The 23308-nt window shown below is 42.7% G+C and overlaps 1 protein-coding gene across 1 annotated transcript in view; it reads left to right on the forward strand.

The window, feature by feature from the left end:
- The window catches only part of SLC4A8 (solute carrier family 4 member 8), a 90211-nt gene extending 71486 nt beyond the window's left edge, over window positions 1-18725 (forward strand). The window contains exons 23-26 of the mRNA XM_025401567.1: window positions 6547-6638; window positions 8363-8458; window positions 9938-16400; window positions 16821-18725. Of these exons, the coding sequence (XP_025257352.1) occupies window positions 6547-6638; window positions 8363-8458; window positions 9938-9950 (201 nt within the window). The 3' untranslated portion in view covers window positions 9951-16400; window positions 16821-18725. The remainder of the gene's footprint in view (window positions 1-6546; window positions 6639-8362; window positions 8459-9937; window positions 16401-16820) is intronic.
- Window positions 18726-23308: the final 4583 nt, after the last annotated feature.

Here is a 23308-nt window from a genome sequence, read left to right on the forward strand (position 1 = left end):
ACAATCTACTCACCAGGCTCATACCTAGAATGTGAACATACAATATGCCCTTATTAACAGATTCAATGGCTCACATTCTTTCAAAAGGACTAATTTGAAAAATATATAAGACCCATTATTTCCTAGAATGTTTGTAATGTATCTAATTGCAAATGGTGCTGTGGTTGGCACCATGCAAAAATAACTTGCATAGGACTTTCTATCTTTTTTCATTTCCCTCAGCACTTGGCATCTTGTCATCTACACAATGGACCCTCAATAAATAGCCTATATATGCAAAGAAAGAATGTGTAGCAAAATGAAAATACCAGACCAAGAAATGAGTGAGCTGGGAAGTGTTTCCAAATACAGTTAGTGCCTAAAATAGTGTCCTTTGAAAAAACTTTTAAAAGACTTTTTTTTTTTAGGCCAGGCACAGTGGCTTATTGCTGTAATTCCAGGGCTTTGGGAGTCGAGGCTGGAGGATCACTTGAGGCCAGGAGTTTGAGACCAGCCTAGGCAACATAATGAGACCCTGTCTCTAAAAAAAAAAATAAAAAGAATTAGCTGGATGTGGTGGCACATACCTGTAGTCAGCTACTTGGGAGGCTGAGGTGGGAGGATACCTTGAGCCCAGGAGGTTGAGGCTGCAGCAAAGCTGTGATCATGCCACTGCATTCCAGCCTAGGCTGAGTGAGATCCTATCTCGAAAAAAAAAAACAAAAGAAAACAAAACAAAAGTCTTGTATTTTTAAATAAGCTTCAACAATTATAAAATATAAAGTCAATGGAAGAAAACTTTAAAGATAATATTGATAGAATTCACTACATAAAATGTTATGCTTTCGGGCATCCAAAACTCTAAACAGAATTTAAAAATAACAGATAAGTTGAGACGTGTTAATATCTTTACTATTCAAATAATTCTTATATATTAATAAGAATAATATGAAATTGAAATGAGCAATGGACATATATAATTTACAAAAAAGAAGTACAAATGGCTAGTTGCCCTATGACAAAAATTTCATTCTCACTAATAATCAAAGAAATGATTGTGCAGCATCTGGATTTTATGAAATGAAAATAAATATTAAAAAATAAAAAAATGAAAATTTAAACAAGGAGAATACATTATTTTTACTTGTCGAATTGGCAAAGATTTTTAAAAGATAAAAACAAGTGTTGGCAAGACTGTAATTGAAATGGGCTTCTCACACTCTAAAAGTGGTAATATGAGTTGCATAAATCTCTTTAGAGGGCAGTTTAACTACAGAGTCTTAAAAGTGTATATGCCCTTTGGCCCAGCAACTCTAATTTTTAAATTTATCCTAAGGATACAATTAGCAATGTAGACAAAATATTTTAATTGTGGTGGCATAAAGAAAAAAAAGAAAATTAGAGTAAATATATTACAATAGACTATTGTACAACAGTTTAAAAATAAATTTTTTTTTTTTTTTTTTTTTGAGACAGAGTCTCGCTCTGAGTGCAGTGGCCTGATCTTGGCTCACTGCAATCTCTGCCTTCTGGGTTCAAACGATTCTCCTGCCTCAGTCTCCCGAGTAGCTGGGACTACAGGCGCGCCACCATGCCCAGCTAATTTTTGTATTTTTAGTAGAGACGGGGTTTCATCATGTTGTCCAGGATGGTCTCGATCTCTTGACCTCGTGATCCACCCGCCTCAGCCTCCCAGTGTTGGGATTACAGGTATGAGCCACTGTGCTTGGCCTAAAAATAAAGTTTTAAAAAATACTTAATGATGCCATTTTGTAATGATACTTAATGATATGTGCTGTAGTCCCAGCTACTTGGGAGGCTAAGGCGGGAGGATCGCTTGAATCTGGGAGGTGGATGTTGCAGTGAGGTGAGATGACACCACCGCACTCCAGCCTGGGCGACAGAGAGAGATCTTGTCTCAAAAGAAAAAAAAAAAAAAAGGCTGGGTGTGGTGGCTCATGCCTGTAATCCCAGCACTTTGGGAGGTCAAGGCGGGCAGATCACCTGAGGTCAGGAGTTCGACACCTGGCCAACATGGTGAAACACTGTCTCTACTAAAAATACAAAAAAATTAGCCAAGCATGTTGGTGCATGCCTATAATCCCAGCTACTCAGGAGGCTGAGACAGGAGAATCACTTGAACCGGGGAGGCAGAGGCTGTAGTGAGCTGAGATCATGCCATTGCACTCCAGCCTAGATGAAAAAGCAAGACTTTGTCTCAAAAAAAAAAAAAAAAAAAGATATGTGGACATGTTTCTGACATTTTATGTGAAAAACATAGAGAACATAAAATGGAGCATACAGTAAGACTGTCAAAGAACCTCACTTTTACTAAAACATATACATATACACATACTGTACACACACACGTGCATGTGTGCACCCCACACACACATGAAAAAGATGGGAAGAAAATACACCAAAATGTTTATTGTGGTTCTCTATGTCTCTCTAGGTGGTAAGATTATACATTTTTTTTATTAATTTCCTTCCTTCCTCCATATTTATTGAATCTTTACTCTGTTGTCACTGTTCCAGACCCAGTAGTATACAGGACAGAGAGAGTCCCTGACCGACCCCATGGAGCTTACATTCTCATGGAGGTGACACTGTCAACAAGCAAACAAGTCGATATTTATTCTCTTGGTTATAGTGCTATAATTTATATACATATATATATAATTTTAGGTAGTGATATGTTTTAAGAAGGTAGGGAGTGAGAGAGTTACTTTATTTAGGATGATTAGAGATGACTCTTCTGAGGAGACATCTGAGTAGAGACCTGAATAAAGTAAGAAGCAAATTATGAGAATATCTGGGATTAAGAACATTCCAGGCCAGGGGTACAGAAAGTGCAAAGGTCTTGAAGGAGGGATGAGCTCGGTGTGCCTGAGGAACACCAAGAAAGCCAGTAAGACTGGAAGGGACAGAGTGGTAGCAGGGAGACCAGCTAGGAGGCTGGCAGCAGCTCAGGCAAAAGGGGAGGGTGGCTTATGCTAAGGTAGCGGTGATGAAAGTGGCTGAATTGGGTACTTATTTTGAAGATAGAGCTGATGGGTTTTGTTAATGATGGTGGGCATGGGTGAAAGAGGAATCAAGTATGACTCTTAGATTTTTGGACCGAGCCATTGAATTAATGGTTGTACTATTTATTAAGATGGGGAAGACCAAGGAGAACAGCAGGTTTAGGAGGAAAATCAAGAGATCTGCTTTGGATGTTAAGTTCGAGGTGGCTGGTAGACATTATATTCCTTATTTTCCAAAATTCCTGAAGTAAGCACATATTTGTTAACATGTGTTACTTTATAAAATTGTTTTAAAAGCTAAATGAAATAAAAGAAAAAGATGAAGACTTGACTCCAAAATTTCTCCATCTGATAGCCAACATTCATGTTCATTTTTTTATGTTGTTTTCCATTTTTTGACATAGTTTTCACATAACTATGATAATTATATAATTGTGAGTTCATATTTATATATATAGCACATATATATTCTGTTTTTTTCCCTCAACCTGATTTCATAAGACACTTTCATGTTTCTATTTGTCTGTATCATGATCATATTTTAAAAATGGATGTATAATGTTCTATAGTATTATCTCATATTTAATTTAAATATTTTTCCTTTGTTAAAATTTTTAGTTGTTTTATATTACTTTAAACATCTTTGTACAGATAGTTTTTTTCTCTGTAATTATTTTCTTTAAATTAGCGGGATTGTTTTCTAAGAAAACATTTTATTATGGATTTCTAAAAAAAGTTATTTTAGGCCGGGCGCGGTGGCTCACGCCTGTAATCCCAGCTATTTTGGGAGGCTGAGGCGGGCGGATCACAAGGTCAGGAGATCGAGACCTCGGTGAAACATGGTGAAACCCCATCTCTACTAAAAATAAAAAAATTAGCCGGGCGTGTTGGCGGGCGCCTGTAGTCCCGGCTACTCAGGAGGCTGAGGCAGGAGAATGGCGTGAACCCGGGAGGTGGAGCTTGCAGTAAGCCGAGATCGCGCCACTGTGCTCCAGCCTGGGCGACACAGCGAGACTCTGTCTCAAAAAATAAATAAATAAATAAGTTATTTTAGATTCAGGGCATGTGCAGGTTTGTTACATGGGTGTGTTGAGTTATGCTGAGCTTTGGGCCTCTAATGATCCCGTCGCCCAAGCAGTGAATATAGTACCCGATAGGTAGTTTTCCAACCCTTCCCCTGCCTTCCCCCTTTTGGAATCCTCAGTGTTTTTTGTTCCCATCTTTGTGTCCATGTGTACCCAATGTTTAGCTTCCACTTATAAATGAGAACATGCATTATTTGGTTTTTTGTTCCTGCATCAGTTCACTTAGGGTAATGGCCTCCAGCTGCATCCATGTTGCTGCAAAGGACATGGTTTTGTTCTCATTATGGCTGCATAGTATTCCATGGTATATATGTACTACAGTTTCTTTACCAGTCCGCCATTGATGGGCACCTGGATTGATTCCATTTCTTTGCTATTGTTGATAGTGCTACAATAAATATATGAATGCAGATGTCTTTTTGACAGAACAATTTCTTTTCCTTTGGGTATATACCAAGTAATGGGATTGTTGGGTCTAATGCTAGTTCTATTTTCAGTTCTTTGAGAAATCTCCAAACTGCTTTCAACAGGGGCCGAACTAATTTGCATTCCCACCAACAGTGTAGAAATGTTCCGTTTTCTCCACTACCATGCCAACATCTGTTATTTTTTGACTTTTTAATAATAGTCATTCTGACTGATGTGAGATGGAGTCTCTTTGTGGTTCTGATTTGCGTCTCTAATGATGCATGATGTTGACCATTTTTTAATCTGTTTGTTGGCCACTTGTATGTCTTCTTTTAACCAAGAACACAATCCTAACTACAATAGCCACAAAGAAAATGAAGTATCTAGGAATACACCTAATCAAAAACATGAAAGAGCTCTACAAGAACTACAAAACATTGCTGAAAGAAATCAGAGATGATTCTCTGAAAAAGAAGTCAGATTAGAGATGATTCTCTGAAAAAGAAATCATCTCTGTTTTCTTTCAGCAGTGTGTTTTTTGTTTGTTTGTTTGTTTGTTTGTTTTGAGACAGAGTCTTGCTCTGTTGCCAAGGCTGGAGGGCAATGGCGTGATTTCAGCTCACTACAACCTCCTGCTCCCAGGTTCAAGTGATTCTCCTCCCTCAGCCTCCTGAGTAGCTGGGATTACAGGTGCCTGCCATCACGCCTGGGCTAATTTTTGTATTTTTAGTAGAGACGAGGTTTTGCCATGTTGACCACGGTGGTCTCGAACTCCTGATCTCAAGTGATCTGCCTGCCTTGGCCTCCCAAAGTATTTGGATTAAGGCATGAGCCACTGTGCCTGACCTTTTTTTTTTTTTTTTTTTTTGAGATGGAGTCTCGCTCTGTCACCCAGGCTGGAGTGCAGTGGTGTCATCTCGGCTCACTGCAACCTCCGCCTCCCAGGTTCAAGCGACTCTCCTGCCTCAACCTCCCAAGTAGCTGGGACTACAGGTGCACACCACCACGCCCTACTAATTTTTGTATTTTTAGTAGAGACAGGGTTTCACTATATTGGCCAGGCTGGTCTTGAGCTCCTGACCTCGTGATCCACCCGCCTCAGCCTCCCAAAGTACTGGGATTCCAGATGTAAGCCACCGCACCCAGCCAGCCTGATCTCTTTCAGCAGTGTTTTATAGTTCTCTTAGTAGAGATCTTTTACCTTATGGATTATTATTATTATTTTATCATTTTTATTTATTTTTTTTTTTGAGACGGAGTCTCGCTCTCTCACCCAGGCTAGAGTGCAGTGGCGTGATCTCGGCTCACTGCAACCTCCGCCTTCTGGGTTCACGCCATTCTCCTGCTTCAGCCTCCCGAGTAGCTGGGACTACAGGTGCCCACCACCACACCTGGCTAATTTTTTATATTTTTAGTAGAGACGGGGTTTTACTGTGTTAGTCAGGATGGTCTCGATCTCCTGACCTCATGATCTGCCCACCTCGGCCTCCCAAAGTGCTGGGATTACAAGCATGAGCCACCACGCCCAGCCTACATTTTGGATTATTTTAAACCTACAAAGGTAGAAAGAAAAGACTTCTTATTGTTAATAATTTGTTTATTTGAATTAGAATCCAAAGAAGAGCCATATATTGTAATTGGTTGATATCTTTCTTAAATCTTTTTGGGGGTTCCCTTTCCATTTTTTTAAAATTGGAGAAACAGGGTCTTTGACCTCTAGGGCTTCTCACCATTTATATTTTGCTAAATGTATCCCTTGGTGTCATTTAAAATGTTCTTCTGTCTGCTATATTGTAGTTAATTGGTCATTAGATCTAGAGGTTTACTCAGATTGACGTTTTCTTTTATTATTTTTTGAATGCTATTCCACATGTATAAATATCTGGTTGTCTCTCATTTTGTGGTAACTCAAATCTACGAAAGAACCTAATCATATTGTTTATAATAAATGTGCAATGAAATTAGGTAGAAATTGTGGTAGAAGAATGGTCTGGTGAACTTATGGTCTTACTTGGTCCGAGATATAATAATGTTTATTTTTCTTCCAGGAGGCCGAGAAAATGTTAGAGATTGGGGGAGACAAGTTCCCCTTAGAGAGCAGGAAGTTACTAAGTAGTCCTGGAAAGAGCGTCAGTTGCAGGTAAAACTTCCAAACACCAAGGAGTTTACTTTTTGGGTTATTCTCTAAGTGTTCTGGCTTTGTGGTGGTGGTGGTGTCACACATGCAGCTGCTAGCATAAAGAGCTAAACATTCAGCTTCCCAGTTCCATCCTGTGAAAATACCTTTTCCATCTCACTGTTTATTGAATACCTGCTATGTACCAGGCACTATATCAGGTTATGGGAATCACAAGGAGAAGAGAGCTAAGAAAGTCAATGTACTGAGTGCCTCCTTTGTGCTGGGTTTGTGCTAGAGGGTTTACTTATGTGTTGTCAGTTAACCTGTACTCATATGAATATCACTATCCACATTTGTATAAGTGAAGAAACTAAGTCTTAGAGGGTTTTAGGCAGTTTATCCAATGTTACAATGTTGCTGAATAGAAAGATTAGGATTCAAATCCTGGTCTGTCTTCTATTCCTCAAACCAGTGCTCCTTCTGCCTTTCCTTGCCATCTTCCAAAGATGAAAAGGACGTGGTCTTTATTTCCAGAGAGTTCTCAGCCTAGTAGGCATGAAATTCCAATGCTTGGGCAAGCTTTTGGGGATAGGCAGAAATAGTCAATGTTAGCCTGGCTTGTGGCATCTGTAGTTCTGGGAGCAAGGGGGAATTGAACTGGGATCATGAAAATTACTTACTTCTCCCAATGATTTTAGCTCCTTTCTCTGTCAAACCTATTGCTCACCACAAATGACAGGAAACTAAATTGGTCCATTCATGGTTTTACTCCTGGCGTCTTGTTTCTGAATTGGAAGAGATACACATAGCACTGTGTACCTCTAGGTACCATAGGCTGAAAAACCTAGAGGTCAAGAGGGAGCAGAGAAGGAAGAGAGCAGGATATCTGGGTCATTGAGATTCTGAAGAATTTATTGCTGAATCATTGAGTTGGTTGTGGTTTATACGGTGGGGGAAATTAGGACACTCTTTTTCTTAATAATAGTCTTGGTTCTTAATAAACTTTCTACACGTTGTTGTGGAAGGAGCTATGAGCTTGATTTATCTGGTGGCAAAGTAGGAACAATGTTTCCCCTTTAACAGGATGCTGACTCCTCTCTTGGCATTTTAAAAGGAGATAATCTGGCTTGCAGAAAACATCAAACTATTCTGTTTCTAGGAAATCAAGGGCTGGGTTCAAGGTCTTGATTCTCTACTTGCTGTTGTTTGACCTTGGATAGTCACTTAGCTCTGAGAGGTTTCATTTCTGCATCTTCAAAATGAGGATGTTAATAATCTCTGTAGCTATGATAGTTAAGATATTAGGAAAGTCCTTTGTGAACTATGAACAGAAGAGATTTGACTGTGTAAATGAGGACATGAATGAAAAGTGCCTGGCATACAGCTAGTGCTCAGTAAGTGGTAGTTCCTGATGCTACACTGTTGATAGCATAGCGTTGTCAGCAGCATCTCCAGTGAGGCCCTTTGGAGAAGTGCACAGTTGTGGGGGCAGGACTGGCTGCCATGTGACACACCAGCCCAGCTTTCAGCACCATCTCATGGGCCACCTTGCCTCTTCCCATTCTGACCTCAGTGGCTGCAGAAGAAAGATCAGACTTTATCTTGTTCCCAGAGTTCCTGAGAGCTGTTAGCTGGGTGGTCTCAAACCTCATCTTTTCCCTTCTGGTGGGGCAGTGATCATTATAGACTGTGATACGTATTTTATTTGTATGTCTGACAGTCACTGTCCTAATCGCTGATTTCAGATGTGACCCCTCTGAGATTAATATATCTGATGAAATGCCTAAAACTACAGTCTGGAAAGCTCTCAGTATGAATTCTGGAAATGCAAAGGAAAAGAGGTAAAGCGAACTGTAACATCTGATTTTTATTTATTTCTGGCTTTTGACAATGGCAATATTGAAGGTAAAATGTGTTTTAGTTGTAAAATGGAATTTGTGTAATAAATGGCACTTCCAGGAACTGCTGCTAACTGCATAAGAATAGCTATAAACCTTTAAAAAGTAAGAATGTTTTCTAAATATTTGGTCAGGGTGTTTTAAGCAGCCCGTTTACACAGGTTCAAGGTCTGAATGGGATTATTTTGGCATATAAATTTGCTTTGCCTGTTTATTTCCTTTAATCCTCTTTCTAGTTCTCATTTCAGAATCTAAAGGGCATGTCTCTGGTTACTGCAACCACACTAGGTAGAAAATTGCTAAAATATTCAGATAGTGTTGATAGTACTGATACATTCTTTAACGTGTTTAACTTGTTACATAATGAGGACTAACAACAAGTAAAGATTTTTGAAATACTAAATTGTAACTGTGGTTTTTTTTCTTTTTTTTTCTTTTTTTGTTTTTTTTGAGACAGTCACTCTCTGTCTCCCAGGCTGGAGTGCAATGGCACAATCTCAGCTCACTGTAATCTCTGCCATCCGGGCTCAAGCAATCCTTCTGCCTCAGCCTCCCAAGTAGCTGGGAGTACAGGTGCATGCCACCCCTGCCGGCTAATTTTTGTATTTTTATAGAGACGACGATTTACTGTGTTGCCCAGGCTGGTCTGGAACTCCTGGACTCAAGCGATCCTCCTACCTTGGCCTCCCAAAGTGCTGGGATTACAGGCATGGGCCAGTGCACCCGGCCGTAACTGTTTTTCTGTTTTGAAACCAAATTCTGTATATCATTTGCTAATAGCATAGATCAACCTTAATCAGGTTAATGAAGAAAATGGAAACTTGAGGCATTTTTGCCTGCACTGAGGTAGGCTATATGCCCAAATTTCTTGAATAGTTTAGTCCAAATACCATTTAAGTATAAGTAAATAACTGAAGACAAAATCTGAGGCCTTCTTAAAGTCAACTTTTCTAGTTAAAAAAAATAAATAAATAAGCTGGGAATCAGGAGACCTGGTCCTTTGATTAATTCCATGTATAACTTGACAGACCACTGTTTCTGGCATTCAGTTTACTCAGCAATGGAGATAATAATAACTCACTGCCCCACTCCTGAGGCTACTCTGAGGAGAAATTAAAGTGCTCTGAAAAGTCACAGCCACCAGTGGGTGGTAGTGGTGATTTATGTCTTCATCGAATGGGTTAAAATGAATCTCTGCTGAATGTGAGTGAAATATAGAATCTTGTTTCCTTCGGAGGAAAATCCAGGCAGCTGTCGAAATGTATAACGCACATGGTTATTTTTAGTTGAGAACTAGTCTACTTGTAAATGAACTTAAAATATAGCCAGATCCAAATTGTGGTGACATCTTCAAAGTATTGTGTTAAAAGGAGGAATGAATCATGTGTTCCCTTTTTGTCTAATTGTAACACTTTTATTCAGTCTCTTCAACTAAGAGTCTTTGCTGGGATGGAAGATTTGGGCCGTGTGGTGCCTCAGGGAAGTTCTGGTTACAGAGAAAATGGCGAGTCTCTCAGAGAAGAAGCAAGACCAAGTCTGGCCCTGTCCTTGGTCATCTCAAAGCCATGCCGAAGCATTCAGTTATTTTTGGTGTGCATTGGAGGGCATCCAGCTATCCCCATACCAGCAGCCAGTCACCAGATGTGAATGTGGAAGCAGAAGACCACCTCCTGTTGGTTCTTCTCCTCTTCTTCCTTCTTTTTCACTTTAGAACAGCCACCATTGAAGACCTAGCTTCCCATTTTCCAGACATTTTCTCTGAAATTCTCTGCTGGCCTGCCAAGCCATATGGATTCATTCTGCCGCTGAGGAGTCCTTCAGTGAGGTCCCTCTTCCTAAAGGATGGAGTGCGGAGTAGGAGGGGAACAGAGAAGAAATCCTCTCTGGCTCTCCAGTGCTTTTAGTGCCTGCAGGCTCCTAGGCAGCCCTGGGCCTTGGTTTGATTACCTCCCCTGGGGGATGCTGGTCAGACCCAGAGATTATCAGGAGGTCAGTTACCAGGAAGATCCGTGATCTGGGCATTGGCAGTGCCTGCCACCACAGCCAGAAGATGCCTCTGACTTGGGTGCATCTCCATCACTCCCTAGCAGCAGCCTGCATAACTGGCAAGAACCTTGGATGATACAAGGGCCAAGAAGGGACATTTGAATTGTGTCACTTAGATAGGAAAAGGATCCCCGGAAAATCAACAATAAGTGAGGATGAGCAACTTCTCTTGGTTTTCATTGAGGATAGAGTAAGAGATTGAGCTTAGATTGCAATAGAAGGAATTAGTTTAGATACCAGGAAGGACTTCCTAGCCTGAAGATTTGTCATAGTGTCTGCTTTCTAGATATCTAGGAAAGATTTGATAATAGTTGTTTGTGAATAGAAAGGAGGATATGGTGTTTTTATTGGCCATTTTGCGGGACTCTTCGACTTCTTGCTGCTGTTTCTTGAGGATACATTCCAATTCCATCCTGGTGAGATCCAAGTGCTTACGTACTGTCTCCTTAACTGCCTTAGTAGTGAACGATCATCAGTTCAATGGACCAAAATCACCTTCAGCCATGTGGTTTCTTCATCATCATGGATTTCTTTTGGTTGACAAACATTCTGGCTCTCAGATGCAAAAAGTCACACTGGGAAATGAACTGTAAGTGGTGAAATTAGTTTTGATATTTAATTTAAAACTACATTCATGGTTTTTCTCTTCTCTTCTATGTTGCAATGAATGTAAAGTATTTGGGATCCAGTGCTTATAAATTTTTCCCTCCTTTGTGCACAGAATGTAATTAGCAAGCCCATCAGCACCCAGAGAATTCTATCATGTTAGTTTTCCATCCTGGAAAATCTTTGTACAGTGGGAAGTTCCCCAATGTGTTTTTCTTTCTTAGGTGAAGGGTTGGCTATATCACTTTATTGAATTTTGCATTCCTTAGACTTTTAAAATATACTAATGTATTCTAGTCTTACTCTAAAGACCTTTGATATTAAAGGAATCCTTCATTTATTTCATATTCCCTATCTCCTAGGGCCACAATTATTTTAATACAGAGATGATTTTCAAAATATTTAACAACTGGTACAGGACAGATGCCAACCACTCAGAAGGGATGCCTGCTGTAAACAAGCAGTATGTATGGTTGTACCAATGCCTATTGGCTGAACATTATGCTACTTTCAGATATTAAAATGATGTTCCTTTGAATCGTGGGTATTGTTCCTGGTTTGTCTCATTTCTATCACAAGGCTGTTTTGGAAACAGCCTTAGCTTCCTTTCATATATATATGGTGCAGACAGGATAGGTCATGCTTCTTTGAACCTATATGGGCATTAAAATCTTCATGAGCCAAAGCTTCACATTTTATCACTTTAGGATAGCTGTAGTAATTGTACTCATTTACCTACCTAATTGGGAAGAATTAAAAGGCAGCCTGTCAGGAGGATAAGCTTTCTTGCAGACTTTTCCCTTGTCCCTCTCTGGCTGCTTCCTTAAGCTTGCCTCTTTTTCATCCTCATTGTTCCCTGAGAACATCTCCCCTTTCTTGTCCTATCTTGACCCTCCCATCTTTTCCTGCCACCTCTGTGTGGGGAGGTTGATGACCATTTCACCTCTTTCCCTAGCCTCAGCACAGCTGTTAGGAGTGTATCAAAACTGGGTGAGAGTATCACTCAGAAAAATGCCTCTCCTAACACACTGTTGCCTTGTGCTGCCTTGACTGCTTGAGGGGAGGAGCCTTCTTTAACTCTGTGTAGTATGGGTATAGGACCACCTGTGCACTTTAGGGTACTTCTTGAGCTAGACCCTCCCAGATCACTGCGCCTTAGGAATGTTAGCTACTTTAAAAAAATATGATTTGGTGTGTTGTTGGGGCGAACTCGATGGGGGATTGTGAGTGAAGATGGGAAGGGATTTGGGTGGTTTTGCCATGAGTTGATGGTTGGGGTTGGGCGAATGGGTTGGATGATCCTGGCTCTGTGGGTGTGGTGCTCAGTTGTCTCCGTACAGTTGCAGTTCACCTTTGTGCATGGTGGTTACCAGTCACTCTCGGGATTGTAGGTCCCAGCAGTGGTTCCAGCAGCCTGCACAGCAAGTGTGAGGACAGCTGGAGGAGGGTCTGATATCCCTGCAAGTGATGCAGAATAAAACTTCCTGGCCGGGCGCAGTGGCTCACGCCTATACTCCCAGCACTTTGGGAGGCCGAGGCAGGCAGATCACAAGATCAGGAGATTGAGACCATCCTGGCTAACACGGTGAAACCTGTCTCTACTAAAAATACAAAAAAATTAGCCGGGCGTGGTGGCGGACGCCTGTAGTCCCAGCTACTCAGGAGGCTGAGGCAGAAGAATGGTGTGAACCTGGGAGGCAGAGCTTGCAGTGAGCCGAGATCACACCACTGCTCTCCAGCCTGGGCGACAGAGCAAGACTCCGTCTCAAAAAAAAAAAAAAAAAAAAAAAAATTCCCAGTAGGAGGTATCCCTTGATGGCTCTCAAATGCATGAATGATATATCAGTTTGAAGTTTCTCCAAGTTTCCATCAAGGATCTTGAATTTTTTCTCAATTATGCTTGCTAATGTGTCAAAGGCCAAGTACACTGCATCAAACTTGCCATCTATAGGATGCTAAAATTCTTTGATCAATCCAGTGTTTCAGCCAGTTCACTACTGACATCAGACTCAACTTTGTCCCCTCTCTTTCTTTTCATCAAGAGGTTTTAAGGGTAACCTCTTGAGTTGGAACTGTCTTGGAAGTGTGGCCCTCGTCTTGTGTGGCTAGAGAAAGAGATGGCACCAGGATCTCTTATGGCAAGTGCTCAAGGGGCATGATTGGTTTTGTCTAGTCTGGTCTTTTTGGACATGGTGATTTCCTGTCATCCTCATGGTCTGACATGGTTTCTTACAGGATACTGGTTGTGGCCTTTGACTCATTAGCTGATTGTTGAATCTCTGTGAGGTTCGATTTTTTTTTTTTTTAATCCATGGGTCCCTATGGACTGTCGCCTGTTGCAGATGATGGTGATTCTTTTCTTTTTTTTTTGTCTCCAAGAGTTGCCTAGATGATTTCATGGGTCACTCCACATGATTGCAGGATTTCCCATTGCTCATCTGTGAATGTTGATTGGCCAACCTGTCTGACCTTTCAGCAGATGCATCCTTGAGCTTAGTTTCAGGAATTCCTCCTGGAATTGGTTTTCCTTGGTGGTAATTTCTCGTGGTGGAGCTTGTTTCCGAGGCATGGTACAGTGCTGCAGAGGCAAGGCAAGGCTGTTGTGGTGATTTTCACAGCATCTGGATGGCAAATTGCCTTCACAGAGGGAAACCACACAGGACTGATGGCTTTCTCAAGGGATCTCCAAGCATTTCTGAATTTGGGGATTTCATTAGTTACTCCTGGAATCAAAATGAGTGCAGAGTCGTACTTTTTTTTTTTTTTTTTTTTTGAGACAAAGTCTCACTCTGTCGCCCAGGCTGGAGTGCAGTGGCGCAATCTCATCTCATTGCAACCTCTGCCTCCTGGGTTCAAGTGATTCTCCTGCCTCAGCCTCCCAAGTAGCTAGGATTATAGGCATGCACCACCATGCCCAGCTAATTTTTGTATTTTAATAGAGACGAGGTTTCACCATGTTGGCCAGGCTGGTCTGAAACTCCTGGCCTCAGGTGATCCACCCTCCTCGGCCTCCCAAAGTGCTGGGATTACAGGCGTGAGCCACCGCACCTGGCCTCGAAATCTTTAAGGAAGTTATTTATCGTCACAAGTGTTGTCATCTGTTATTCATGGGCCACTGGATGAACCTGAACCATTAGTGGTTGTCCAGATCCTCCAACTTTTTCAGACAGTATTCCAATCAGGGTTTTATGACACCAGGGTATCCCAACTTTTTTGCAACATAGGCAGAAACACCAAGCTGTAGGTAACTGATGTGTATGTCACTGATCCCTGCAGGAGCTTTGAATGTATTAAATCTGTTTTCAGCAGTCCTTGCATAGGTGTTATCTCTCGAATCTCTGTAAAGAGCAGTAAGAGTATGTAACGTTGCATGATATAATCCAAGCCTGTGAGCTGTATTATCTGGGATTGTTGGAATTTTGCATGTGTCTGTTCCATATCCCGCTAGTAACCAGCTTACATACCTTCCATCAGGTTGGCTTAGATGATCATCAACAGGTTGCCGTAGTGATGGTATGATGCTGGATGCAATCATTGTGCACATTGTTAATTTGGTATGGTGGTGCCACACATTATCACTGTACAGTATTAACAAGGCTGGAATATGGCCCTCTGCTGTAGGGGTTGCGGCACGTGTGACTTGCGCTGGAATAAGTAGGAGGCTTTCCCCAAAGGATATGGAGACTGATGTGTGCTCCATATCTTGAGGGGACCTGTCTTGGTTTCCTTTGGCAGGGTCTGTTAATTACTTTTGGAAGCCATGCCAACCCTTTTAAGCCATTCAATTTTTCTCAAACAATAGCCAGCCTTATTTCTGTTTCATCTCTGTGGTAGGAACCATTCCCTACTCTTACTCCCTCCTCTTGTCCAATTTCCACCAAACACTCAACCCGAGTCCTGGCTGCTTTCTTGCTTTGGTCTGTGGCTGGTGCCTATGGGGAAAGAGTCAGGGTGGGCAGTGTTTGGGGTAGGAAATGAATAGAGGTGAAGCAGCAGCAGTGTGTGTGTGTGTGTGTGCGCGCGCGCACGTGTGCATTTGCATGTGTGTGTGTTGACAGATGAGAGTGTAGCAATAAGATTTCATTGTTACTACTAGTCTTTGTGTACCTAGCTGGAGGGACATTAACAAAATATGGCCATTCTCCCATCTCGGGGGTTCCCATCTCAGACTTCTCTGGTAAGAGTAGTTTGAGAACAAATACAGATTCGTCTATGGAAAAAGATGTTTAAACTCAGTGTGAAGGAGAAAAATGTAGGAGTGGAAAGCAAGGCAGGTAGTTAGGTGATTTCCATGCCCACATTTGCTTGGGCCAGGGAAGTGGTGCACCTCTTTTATGACAATGGGAGATTTCAGAAACAGTTTGAGTGTTGGCAGGCCAATGCCTGATAGGCTTGTGGTATAGAGGTAGGAAGGGAGGGAGGCCAGAGATTTGAGAAAGTGATGGTAAGTGGGATCTTAGCTCTAAATGAAAAGAACTGGACTTACTAAGTGGGTGGATTACTTGCTAGCCATAACTTTTAGGAAGAGTAGGTCTGGAGAGAAGGTGAAGACCAGCAGAAACATACTGTGAAATTGCCAAATATGTTTGGTTGCAGAAAACACAGCCTGGCTCTTTGTGGCTACGTGAGACTTCCAACTCCTGAAGACAGGATTGCCAAGAGATGTGTTCTTTCCACATACAGCTTCTGTCCCCATCTCTTTATGTGTAGAGACCTGGATTTGGGGTAGTGGGGTGGTAAACCACATATTTCCAAAAGATGGTGTGAAGAGTCACTGTTTCTCTTTGTCTGGGATGTGATTGGCTTTTGTTTTTTGATTTTTTTTTTTAATTTTTTTTTTGCTTTTTTTGAGAAGGAGGCTTGCTCTGTCGCTAGGCTGGAGTGCAATGGTGCGATCTCAACTCACTGCAACCTCTGCCTCCTGACTTCAAGAGATTCTCCTGCCTCAGCCTCCCGAGTAGCTGGGACTACAGGTGTGCCCACCATGCCCAGCTAATTTTTATATTTTTGGTAGAGACAGGGTTTCACCAGGTTGGACAGATGGTTTCGATCTCTTGACCTCATGATCCACCCGCCTCGGCCTCCCAAAGTGCTGGGATTACAGGCGTGAGCCACTGCGCCTGGCCAGTGATTGGCTTTTAAATTAATCATAAATGTTTGATAAAATTCTGGTATATGCTAAGTCCCAGGCTTGGTTGATATCTCAGACTATGATAGCTGTGACCTTCAAGAAGTCTCTGGCGGCCGGGCGCGGTGGCTCAAGCCTGTAATCCCAGCACTTTGGGAGGCCGAGACGGGCGGATCACAAGATCAGGAGATCGAGACCATCCTGGCTAACATAGTGAAACCCCGTCTCTACTAAAAAAATACAAAAAAACTAGCCGGGCGAGGTGGCAGGTGCCTGTAGTCCCAGCTACCCGGGAGGCTGAGGCAGGAGAATGGCATAAACCCGGGAGGCGGAGCTTGCAGTGAGCCGAGATCCGGCCACTGCACTCCAGCCTGGGCGACAGAGCGAGACTCTGTCTCAGAAAAAAAAAAAAAAAAAAAAAGAAGTCTCTGGCTTGGGGAACCTGTAGTTTCTGGTTGTACAAAAAAGATAGTTCTTAGTCCTGCTTTATTTTCTACCNAAAAAAAAAAAAAAAAAAAAAAAAAGAAGTCTCTGGCTTGGGGAACCTGTAGTTTCTGGTTGTACAAAAAAGATAGTTCTTAGTCCTGCTTTATTTTCTACCCACTCAACTCTCCAGACTTCCCCCTTAGTAAAGGAATTCGTAATTCTCCCTGCATCTTCTCTATTGATTTCAATGTCCAAGTTCTGAATCTCTAGTTTTCCTGAAACACAGGAGCAGGCTTGGCCCCAGAGCCCCTGGCTTTTTCTACGAGCATCAGAAATGCTATCACTATATTCTCTCTGTCGCTTTATCAGCTTTTCTAACTTTATTTTGTAAGGGAGTTAGCACCTGCTTCCAGGACTTTAAACAGTTGTTTTTGCCAGTTTGTTCCCGGATTTTCCTTGAACTTCTCAGGTTTCCAGGCCACATCCTAGCAGGGCATCCAGGAATCTTGCACTGAACTTCAGCCTTTTTGACTTTCTTCTGGTCATAGGTGTTAGGCCTCCCATTAGGTAGAAGAAGTCCTTTAAGCAGACCCGAAATGGCCAAATGAGACATCATCCAAGTTCCTCCCTCCTTTACTGTCTCAGCTTTTTCAATCACCCCTTTCTCCTCTCTGTTCTGCCTTTTCCTCAGTCTGTCAAGTTCTTTGGAGGAAAGAATTTCTTGGTCAGAGGTCCTAAAACCACCACCAGCTGGGGGTGGTGAGGATGGTGAGGAGTTGGACAGTCCCAGGGCTTTTTTGAAAGGGGACTTTATGGTTATTTCCCCTATTTAGGGTGAGGGACTAAGAATTCTCAAGCCTTCAGTTTCATCCATATTTCAGTTTAAGCAGAAGAGCACATTTCAAAGCCAAATAGAAATGATTTTCTACTAAGCCTATCCTTTATGATTCTTGGTTCCCTTGGTCTCTTAATATTAATTATAGAGAATGGGCAGTTGAGTCAGTTAACATCTTTTCATCAGAAAGAAGGGTAATATTCATAACCAAAAGAGATGTAAAGGAACTATATTACTGCTTGAAGTGTGAAAAGAGGAAAAGGAGTGTTATGTGAACCTTTTCAATAAGTAAATTCAGAAAATGGAATGATTCATCCATAGGCATAATTCTTTTAGCAGATTCTGTGCTCAAAGGGAAGGGAATGGTTTCTGATCCTTCTGAAGAGAAAAGGAAGAGCATTTTTCTTAAACCTAACCCAGTTTCAGCATTGGAGAATACAGAACTTTTTCTTCTAGCTGATGGCATTAATATTTCTTGAGAGAGAGAACCCACCCACGGCACTTTTCTGAGCCCAGCAGAAATCAGCGGAGCTTGGGCTTCGCTTAGCAGGTTTGCAATTGACTTCAACATGCAGGCTTTTCACATGTGCAATAATGCTGGAAACAGAAGCACCAACCTGATTGTGCAATTACTCCTTCTGTAGAAGAGGCCAAAATCCTCCTCCTCTTTCCTTTCCCCCTATATTCACTCCTCCAGGATCATAAAGCCTCCCTCTTGTTTATCTGTGTCTGTCTGTCTGATTGGTTAGATTTGGCTGCCCTTCCAAGCTCATGGTGTCAGATGGAGAACAGCAACCTTCCCTCGGAAGGGGACAACTCGAGGTGCTGGTACATTTCCCTTGTTTTCTATGTTCTTCTTTCTAGTGGGTCTTATGTAGAGATAGAGATATTTTTGTTTTAGAGATTCCAAAGTATATATTTTTAGTGTAAGAAATGTACCCTCTCCACACTCCATGATGTAAATAGAACCAGGAATAAATGTGTCATTGTGATAATCCCATAGCAATTTGTGGTAAGAACAAGACCCCTTTCCCTCACCACCAAGTCTCATGGTCTGTGTCTGTGAACCAGGGCAGGTAATTGTGACACCGCATCTCATAGACCTCTGCCTGCCCAGATTTTTGTGTGCTCACCTCAATGGGTGAAAAATAAAGTCTGTATAAACTGTTTGCACCTGTGGTGTTCTTTGAGTCCAAATGAAGGGGCTGAGCCAATGCTGACCAATTTCAGAGCTTGTGAATGAGAGAGTGAAGATGGGGGAAGAAAGGCGTGGTGACTGCTGAGAGTGCCCTAGGAGGGATGTGTGCATCTCCCTGTGCAGAGCGTGAAGGAGGCTGTCAGGGCCTCTCTCATGGGATGGCTAAGCTTATGTTGGGGGAGCAGCACAGCCTGAAAAGAAAGCTCATTCTGAAGATACAACAGGCTGATGAGAGTACTTGTTAATATTTAGGGACTCTGCCTAGAAATTCAGATTTTAAAAATCTGCAGTCACTCCAGAGTTGGCTTTTTTGGGTGGGGGAGGCGTGTTGTGTTTCTCTTCCTCTCATATCCCATTGTTGGAGACTTGGAGAAGAGGCGGAGAGGGAAGCAATGGAGTGAGAGTAGAGCGGGCAGTGAGGGGGTGAAAGGAAAGGGTGGGGGAGCCCAGCAGCAGCTTTATTGAGTGCCAAGAAAGGCACCCACTGAGAATGTCCTGAACATGTGGCACCACGTGGACATTTATTACACAGCCAGTGCCAGCACAGCCTGTGGCCTACAGACAGAGAGCTCGCTTCTTCTGAGGCCTTTTGCTATCTTTTGGCTATTCTTTACCCCAGAAGTACGCACATCATGCCCTTTGCCTCACAGAGAGACACGCTTAGATCGCATTGAGTAGAGTATGGGAAGGCCGCTCCTGCAGGAAACAGCAGCCAGTTCTGATGCCTGGGACTGTGGAGGGCTCGGGCACGGGGCAGAGAGATGACATGTATCATTTTCACACCCAGGGTTGTTAAAGATTCCATTAATTGATCAGGGAAAAGTGCTTAGAACAGCACCTGACTCATGGTAAGCACATAGTAAGCAATAAAAAATTCGGAGGTAGGTGATTCCTGGGTTGGTTAATTCAGCAATAATCCTGTCAGGGCTCTGGTCAGCTTCTCTGCAGTTCTCTTGGGCTTTCCCCCTCATAGTCACAAAACGGCTCCTGAAGCTCCAGGTGTCACATCTGCAGCACAACTTCCAAATGCAGATAGGGTGAGGGGGTTTTCTAGCTTCCCCCGTTCTCTCTCTAAAAAGGGGAAAATCTTTCCCAAAAGGCCACCTTCCTCCCATGTCATTGGTTAGAACTGAATCACATACTCATCTCTAAGATGGGAAAATGTGGATGGGATTATCATGTTTGGTTTGGACCCATTAGACGCAATCCTGTGGGGTTGGGCCCATCTTCCTTAACCATTTTGCGACTCTAATACTTGTACAAAATCAGGGTTCTGTTATCAAAGGATAGGCAGGAATTGCGAGTGATTACATGTCCCAAAGTGACTGCCAGTGGACCCAGGAGAACCTGCACCACGGGGCCTCTGCAGAGCTGGAGCCAGAGTGTAGAGGGCCACGAACCTCAGCAGCAGGGATGCTGGGAGGCCAAGAAACTCCTCTGAAGGTCAGTGGAGAGATTTCTAACCCTTCAGTACCTGAGTCCCACTCTACACCAATTACATAGACTCTCTGGAGGGGAGCCAGGTGCCAATGTCTGTGAAACCCTCTCCAGATGATTCTTCTTTGCAGGCAGGATTGAAGGTCAGCTGCCATAATGCTGCTTCTCTGCCTTGACCAGGCTCTTCTGTGTCTGCTTCACTTCCAGCTCTCCACTCTACAATACTCAGCTCTGCTACAATGTCAGTTTCTCCTGCCTAGACTATCACAGCCTTAACCACCTCCAGATTCTTTCTGCTTCAACCCCCACTCTTCACAGCTTCATTGCCTCTGTATTTCCAAAGTGAGATTCCCAAGACTGAGAATGCAATTGCTTGTCATTTCTCAGCAGGCCACACTGTAGGTCCCTGGCCAGCCTATGGGTTAGGGGCCTTTGGGTCTGAAGCCACCTTTGGGCAAACTGGGGAAGAGTGAGAGTCAAGTGATAAAGAGTATGGCAGGTGAAGGGTGTTCCTTGTCAGGGTTGCGACTTCGTTTCCCCTAGAAGGAAACAAGGGCAGAGAGACATAGTAATGATGTGTCTAGTTGTCTTAGTGATGTCCAAAGGCTGTTCCCCGGTTACAGACCTGGCTACAGAATTACCCCTTTTACCTGTGTTTAATTAATTAATTTTGCTTGTGTCTAATTGGTTTGGACCCATTAGTTTGGTTTGGACACACAGGCACATACTTAGAAGAACAACCTGCAAGTCACTGCGTCGCTCCCTGGACAGAGCACGCTTTCCATGGTCGTGCTTGCTTGTGATGTCCGTGCTCCCAGACAGAGGGAAGCACAGAGCCTCCCTGTCCAGAGGCTGAAGGTATGATTGAGGCCTTTAGCAAGAGATGGTGTATCATATATAACAAGCCAATCAGGAACAAACTTGCCTGAGTTCAAGTCCCAGCTCTGCCCCCATAGCTGTATGCCCTTGGGCTACTTGCTTCATCTATGCCTCAGTTTTTTCACCTGCAAAATGGGAGTGATAATACTACCTACTTTATAGGGTCAATAAGGAAGAGTCAGTGAATTCACACGCATGCTAAGGCAGGCTCCTCTCCATGTGCCCTCTGAGCCTCCTCTGGTAGCAGCAGGCCCTCCCTCCTCTTGCCCTTGTGATGCTTGGATTTGCAGCTGTGTGGTGGAGTTGACCCCTAGAGTCCAGGGGAAAGGAGGCATAGTCACTGTGGCCTTTGTCTGTGTGGTTTATAGGTATTAACTCACAGGAAGAGAGAGTTTGCTCAGGCTCCTAGTCTACGCCAAGTTCTGCAGCACAACTTCCACCTTTCATCTGGAGTTAAGGAATGTTTGCCTGGTAGGAAGATCATTAGTACTTTATTTGGCCATTGATCTTTGGTGTATATGGAGGGACTGGAGGGTGGGAGTGGAAATAGTGCTATGGTCAATACCCCTAAAGGGTAGTGACCATTTGTCTATTATTATTACCACAGTCCCAAAGCCCCTCCACTCTCTCAGAAATTACACAATGCATTATCATCACCAGATTTCACTAATAGCCATAGTGGACAAGGAGTAAATGCCTTGGCCTTCACTACCCAGGCTAAACAGTAGTAAAACAGTTTTCTAGTAATGTTGAGCTGTGGGATTCCAGCACTAGTTTTGAGTCAGAGGGGCCTCCATGTCTAGTTTTATGTTTCATCATCACAGTCATCATCATCAAAGGCCTGCTTTGGGCATTTCATAACCTATCATGCAGGGTTGAAGCACTTCACTGAGAGAATCACTGGCAGTAGTGGACAGCACCTGGTGTGTGTGTGTGTGTGTGTGTGTGTGTGTGTGTGATAAGCATGTCACAAATACTCTTCTCTGATCTAATCTTCACCATACATGCAATGGGTACTGTTCCTTCTACAGATGAGGAAACTGAAGCTCAAAAAGGTAAATAAGTCACTGAAGTTCACATAGCTGGTAAGTGGCAGAGCCCAGGGTGAAGCCATGTTTGTTTGTTTTGAATCTGTGCTCTCAGCTTCCCCTCTCTACTGACTCCGTTAAGGGGTCTGACTACGGGATTGTGACTATGAAGGCTGCTTCTAAAACACATACCTGATATGTAAGTTAAAGGGCGTATTGAAAAATAAAACAGTAGAGAAATGTGAAATTAGAGAACATACCAGTTACATCACTTGTAAATAGCAAGGGAAGTTGAGAAAATGAATGAGAATTCAAATTCTTCTTCTGGAACAATTCAACAAATTCACATTCTAGAATTTGTTCCAGAAAGTATTCACAGGATATGGTAGATATGCCACTTTTTTTTTTTTTTTAAATGAATGAGCAAAGAAAGTCATCCCTGCTCCTGAGCAATCCTGGAAAAGTTTTCCTGGGAAGAACATAGGACTCATTAAGATGTGAAGAACTCAAGCACTGATGAAATATTTTGGTAATTTAAATAAATAATTGTCACATCATAATTTATTGCATCCCTTTCCCTACCTCGTGTTCAGGGAAACCATGGTTTCACTCTACCTGACAGTGGTCAGACCCCCACAGAGAGCACTATGGTCTATTCAGAGGCTGCTGGAAAAACAGAGAAACCCAAAGCTTGCCCTGAGGAGGACTTGTTGAAGGAAATGGCAAAGAGATTCAGGGAGTCATGTCAGCTGGATGTATCTCATCACTGTCCTCAAAATTCATGTTTGAGGACATGAGTTTTGAAGGGCGTGGAGGTGAAATGAGTTTTCTGAGGTTCCACAACTGAACTCACATCAGAAACGAGATGGTATATGCAAAGCACAGTGGTGAGGCCTGTGGGTTCTGTAGCATCAGGGAAGGGACTCTTTCAGAGACAGGAAGCCCTTCAAAGAGAAGACAGGGTGGGAGGAGGAAAAGAAGTTATAGGTTGGGTCCCACAGGCGGGATGACAGTGAATTGACTGGTTTGCTTGCAGTTAAGGATTTTGTATGAGGAAGTAATTGTGCTTAAAATAGGAGACCTGGGAAAGAAGACCTTAAATGCCAGGTTATGAGGTGGGGACTATCCTGTAAGCTCTAAGGTACCATCATGTGTGCTCATTGGCATTTTAGAAAAATTCATCTTGTAGCAGTGAGGGAGAAGAATTGGA

This window comes from Theropithecus gelada, chromosome 11 (genome assembly GCF_003255815.1).
Source record: "Theropithecus gelada isolate Dixy chromosome 11, Tgel_1.0, whole genome shotgun sequence".
Taxonomy (NCBI): Eukaryota; Metazoa; Chordata; class Mammalia; order Primates; family Cercopithecidae; genus Theropithecus; species Theropithecus gelada.